At 37.6% G+C, this 5,886-nt stretch overlaps 1 protein-coding gene across 1 annotated transcript; it reads left to right on the forward strand.

The window, feature by feature from the left end:
- The first annotated feature begins 1,358 nt into the window (after positions 1–1,358).
- LOC126157672 (uncharacterized) lies at positions 1,359–3,682 on the forward strand. Its single transcript, XM_049916391.1, has 5 exons — positions 1,359–1,398; positions 1,502–1,983; positions 2,272–2,406; positions 3,246–3,307; positions 3,622–3,682. Exons 1-5 carry the CDS (start codon positions 1,359–1,361, stop codon positions 3,680–3,682), a joined length of 780 nt encoding a protein of 259 aa, XP_049772348.1.
- The last annotated feature ends 2,204 nt before the right edge of the window (positions 3,683–5,886 follow it).

A 5,886-nucleotide genomic window follows, 5' to 3' on the forward strand; every position in this document is an offset into this window, starting at 1 on the left:
ACTTTGCCTCATGAGCAATCATGGCAAGTTGTAGCTGCAGCAGAAATTTGAAAATTTATGGAGTCCATAATGCAGTATCTGGCATGAGGTTCAGACCAAGTATTGTCTGTAACCAGTGCCATAGCTGGGACATTGACTTGTCAGTGAGCTGTTAATCATAGACTGCCTGTTTCAGTAGTTGTTCTGTGGTTTATGGCAGGCATTAGGGCAAGGCAGTTTTGGCTACTTCATATTTGTTTTTTCAGGCGGAGAAAGGATGATGTTGCTGGTAGTATTAGCATGTTCTGCTAATTGGCAAGTTAATGTCATAAATTGACAGTTATTATCCAATATTCTCAGTGAAATAAACAAAAATTCTGCTGTCACAACCCAAAGTCCCAATTGTTCTGGTCCAAATGGTGCCAACTTGGGTTGTGACTGGACTGATGCTGCATGCAAAATGGTTAATCAATGAGGTATTGTGGGGCACTCACAGCACACTTGCAAATCCAGTAATCCTGTTGGTAAAGCGTAGTGTGCTGCATGCTCCTATACATGGCAGTCATATTTCCTAATACTGTTTACAATGCAGCTGATGCAGTTAGCGTGGGAGTCACATTATTGTTCATATTTAGCCTGCTTGTTTTGCTGAATCGCAAACTGGTAAGTCCAACAGTAGATTGTTTGATGGTGGTGATTTTTGTGATGTGCTAGAGCCTGCATTGTTTTGAGAAGCAACACCTTTACTCATATTCAGTTCATATGTGAGCACTGGATAACTATTATGTTGATTACACTGCTGATGTACATCATTAACATTAATCCCCAAAGCGGAGTCTTGAGGGGCTGGTGATTTCGTGTAACTGATGCAAGATGGCTACGTTGTTACTGCGTATTATCGAGATATGGAATGAAACATCTCCTGTCATGTTATGTGGTTGTCACAGGTCACTACTAGGTGCAGGGGTCATCCAATTCTAGAGACAACATGTTGATATTGAGATACTGCTTTATTCTCATAAATGATACAGCATATCCACAAAGTACAAGATTTTAAGTCAAATTGACTTCTCTGGAGTCTACCCAGATACTCCACTCAGCCATGTGTGTCCTCTGCTCAGAAGTGTTCCTCATGCTGGTGTTGCCATACCCTCATTGTGACATATTTCTTACTGATATTTCTAGGAAAGCTGTAGCAGTAGTAGGCAGTTATTGTCCAAGTTACTCACTCATGACTTTCTCCATATCATGTGACAATACCTAGTTACTTTCTGACTTGTATGCTTTGCTCCTCCATTACTCACATTATTGTTCATTGATGGACAAGAATTTCAGTGAAAGATATGCCACATATTCATAGATATTAAGGAAGGAAGAATATGTTTTATTTTATATCAGCAGACTGGTATGCAGATACTGGTTACCTTTTGCTGTAATTACAATTTATATTCTGTGTAGGACATGAAATATTCCATCTTGGAATTCCTCAAAACTTATCTGAGGTTTTGTAAATTGTTTTCAGGGGCTGCACTTCGCAGAACTACCAAGTCTCAACAGACGGATCAGAGAGCACCACAACAACAGGAGGAACAGCCTCCAACCCCTCTGTCTCCTGGATCCAGTGCAGCACCTGCTGCATCCCCACCACCTCCACTTCCTGGATCAAGTGCAGGACCTGCTTCACCACCTCCACTTCCTGGATCAAGTGAAGGACCTGCTCCACCCCCATCACCTCCGCTTCCTGGATCAAGTGCAGGACCTGCTCCACCCCCACCACCTGCACTTCCTGGACCAAGTGCAGGACCTGCTCCACCCCCACCAACTCCACTTCCTGGATCAAGTGCAGGACCTGCTCCACCCCCATCACCTCCGCTTCCTGGATCAAGTGCAGCACCTACTGCACCCCCACCATCTCCTCCGGTTCCTGGATCAAGTGGAGCACCTGCTCCACCCCCACCACCTCCTCCACCCCCACCCCCACCCCCACCACCTCCTCCTGCTCAGGTTAGTATTAAGAAATGTGAAACTGTTTAATCTGTTTTAGTTTCAAATTTTGTAAGAGATTCTATTTTACCTAATGACTCACTATTGAAGTTAAATTTTTCTTTATCATTATTTCATTACATATAAAGTGGAATTTCTTGAATGCCTGAATGGTACCTATGTCAAGAATGGAGTACCATAACATGTGTGGGCGATCTTCTCTCCATTAATTAATATTAATTTTCAATCTTTGGATTCGTCTTTGATATATTGAAGATGGAATAACATTTTCATTCTATAAACTTTCAGCAGAGATTAATTATTGCAAAAGACTCGAAAATATTTCAAATGGAAGTTACTTGCTGTTTGGAATTTTTAAGTTTAGTTAGATGTTCTGAAGGAAAATTCCTCAATGAAACTAATAATTTGTATGACAGAATTCTGGCCAGTAAATATCTTCAGTACTGAAATGTTTAGTGCTGCCAACAGACATGTATTAATATAAAATGGATACACTAGCTACATATCAGAATTCAAAGTCTTTAATAATGGTGGAGAAATAGATATGTTGGGGAAGGTTAAAAAGTATGGGTAAGTCACTCAGACCCCAGGGTTAGATAGACATTGCTGTAGTGTGGACAAAGAGACACAAAGGTGAATTTAGAGCTGTCTTGAAGAACTAGTCAGAGATGGTACTTTAATGAACACTGTGCCAGCTTTAGTTACAAGATAATGTGAACCCACCTTTCCCATAACTACTTCATTTTTGAGGATCAGACCATAAAACTGCAATGGGAACCATGATGCCCTACCCAGTGCAAACTTGTTATGTGTCACTTCAAAGAAGCTTTCCTCAAGACATGCAGTCTGGAATCCCTGCCCACTACAAATTGTTGATATTTTTGTGGTCTGGCCTTGTGGTGATGAATAAGTCCTCTCTGTGCAGCAAGGACTTAACTAATATACCCAAATTAAAATGTTCTGGATCTTTACTGAATCCAAAGACATTTCTGTTCATTCTTTCAGCTCACTGGTACCTATATCCAAACATCCTTATGTATAAAACCGTCTGATAAGCAACACACCCCACACTTTATGAGCTGCTATTCCTTTCACATCAAACACAGATTTCCATATTACATACAAATCCACAGAAAATAAGTCTCTTGTACCACGGAAGCACTCAGCATCTACAATGACAACCAGGCTGTGGATGGCTAAATGATTTTGCATTCACCTCTGCTCTAATTGAAAACTCTGCATATTGCAATGTGTGCTCACAGTGCCATGAAGCTGTGTTTAACCTCATAGTGGATGACTCTGCCTATCTTTGTCCTCAGTACAGGTGGGTCAGTTGCATTCTGCAGTTTAAGCAACCAGCCCTTCCTGTATTATCTTCCCAATATAACCCTCAGTTCTCATACATGAAGGCACTACCAGTTCTGAAAGCTAGTTAGTTTACTTTTTTATATGTTTGTTGGCAAAACTGTACTTATTGCACTCTGAAGGAATATTCTGGGCAGTTTTCAACCTCAAAGTTTACATATACTATGAAAGTGTTAGAGAAATTTATTTGGTATTGTAATATCCAATTGACAAATGTGTTCCATCCACTTTCACATTTAATGGTAATTACAAAAATTACAGTTTTTGCCACAGTTCAGTACAATTCTATAAGGACATAAACAACACCAAACATAACAAAGATACAGAACAGTAAAGCATAGTCCAAATGATGAAAGAATGGGATGTGGTTGTTGAAGCCGACAGCTCTGGATGTGTGAATGAATGAAGTGTGCCAAATTCTCTGCAACTGGTTATTCTAATGATGCATTGGGTTCAGATTTGTGGTGCCTAATGAAATATTACAGCTCACAGCTAAGATGTGAACTGATTGTAAATTTAAATTCATGAACTGCAATCTCCTCATTAATTTGCATAGTCTGTTGTTTCCTAGCAGGATGTACTCTGCTCCTCAATCTGAAGGTGTGTGTATTTGTTGATCAAGCAAATAATTTATTCTTGTGCACTGTAGAAACCCCTGATACAATTTGTTTGGAAACTGCTTGCACTCTTATAAACAAAGAAATAAACTAAACTCCACAACAAAACTCTTTTTTCTGATAAATTTTACAATATAGTTAGTACTGACTCAAAGCTACGGTATAAAAGATACAATATTAATGTAAAGCAGTTAATTTCAGGTGGATAGATATGATAATTATGTAAACAGAAATGTTTATAAATATACTGTCAAATTCAGAAATATGGTAATAATTAATTGAAAAATATGTTCATAAGTTAACCTATACATATATGCCACTAAAAACACAGACTGAGCTCAACTTCCCAAATAAGCAATCTCTCAAATTCTCTTCCACTGGTACTAGTCTAACCCTGATTACTTGATTACTTAATGTACAAGTTACAAATGCAACTACATCATTTGTGGGCGGAATGTGTGTCAAAAAGTTCACAATGTGTTCAAACAAATTACATTTTTCAAGAAAGAAATGCCTATTATCTACAAGACATCATGGTGTTGAAAAAAAAAGATTACCATAAAAATTTCAATATATCTTCATTCAATGGCTAACATACTGAAATAAAATAAGTGAGTACTATGTTCCTCAGTAATGGAAAAAGAAAAGATCATTCCTTTACTTGTTAGACATTAAATTGTATGATAATCATTCATGCTCTATGTGTTTACTTCCAGAAAAATTCCCACACCTGTCATCATATTGTATACCAATTTGTTCTTCATCATAGTGGTGCACAATTGTGCTTTTCACAAACAGAGGCCAACATTTCCATTATATCAGCAAACTGAAACTTTCTTAAGCAAGACTAATCCCAGAAACACTGACTAAGTGCTAATATGAACAAAATATGGAATCAAAAGGCAATAAAATCTGAAATGTGACCTGACAATGCATGCTGTAAAAGAATGTTGATTAATAAATATTGTGTAATTACACCATCTAAATTATTCCACGACAGTCAAAGTTTCTTCACATCATTCCGGTCATGCTAACTCCCAGCCTCCAGACTGTCCACTTTTTAAGTCTATCATGTCAATCTGACAAAACTTGTTTAATTCATTACTTTTACATAGTACTAATTGCATATACCAGTGTGATATCTCTTCATTAATTTTTCATTTAATCATAATTATTAAACATGCTTGTAATTATTGTTAACATTTTAAACTAATAGCAACTACTCATTAAAATCACTAGATCAATAAATTTACATATATTACATTTACTGAACAAATGGTATGTTATCAATGTAGAAATTTCACTTATCTGTTTCTGGGTCCATAACTCATTAAATATTGGCTCTAGCCAGTCTCTCAAGAGATTATGAAGTTAATTTAGTGATGCATAAAATTCATGTACACTATATTGACAGGACCACAGATTATTGAAATTGTTTAATCTGTAAAATTACAAAACAAAACAAAACAAAGACTAAAAACTGTAAGCTACCACTGTACAAGGTGCCAGGGAAGAAAAAAAGACAATTGTTCCCAACAGTTTCACATTGTGGTAAATTCTGAGCCTTTGTTCTATGATGTAGGAATAGATATCACCAACTCAGTACATGCTGAGGAACAGCTTTTATTACAAAACTGTATACAGAACACACATGTGAAGTAGAAAAATGAGAGACAGAAAGAGAGAGAGAGAGAGAGAGAGAGAGAGAGAGAATAGTGTAAAGACAAAGATGTCAAAGAACACAGATCAAAGAGTCTGGAAATCAAAGAACAAAGGAGAGGAAATGGATGAGTGGCACTATCCACAATGAAATCCTTTAGTCATGTAGGTGGTCAAAGGTGCTGTCCAATGCAGAAGTAGGGAGATTTGTCAACTGGAGGGAGGTCCACAAGTTGCTGGCAGAGAGGGAAAACAATAGGAA

Source organism: Schistocerca cancellata, chromosome 2 (genome assembly GCF_023864275.1).
Source record: "Schistocerca cancellata isolate TAMUIC-IGC-003103 chromosome 2, iqSchCanc2.1, whole genome shotgun sequence".
NCBI classification, from domain to species: Eukaryota; Metazoa; Arthropoda; class Insecta; order Orthoptera; family Acrididae; genus Schistocerca; species Schistocerca cancellata.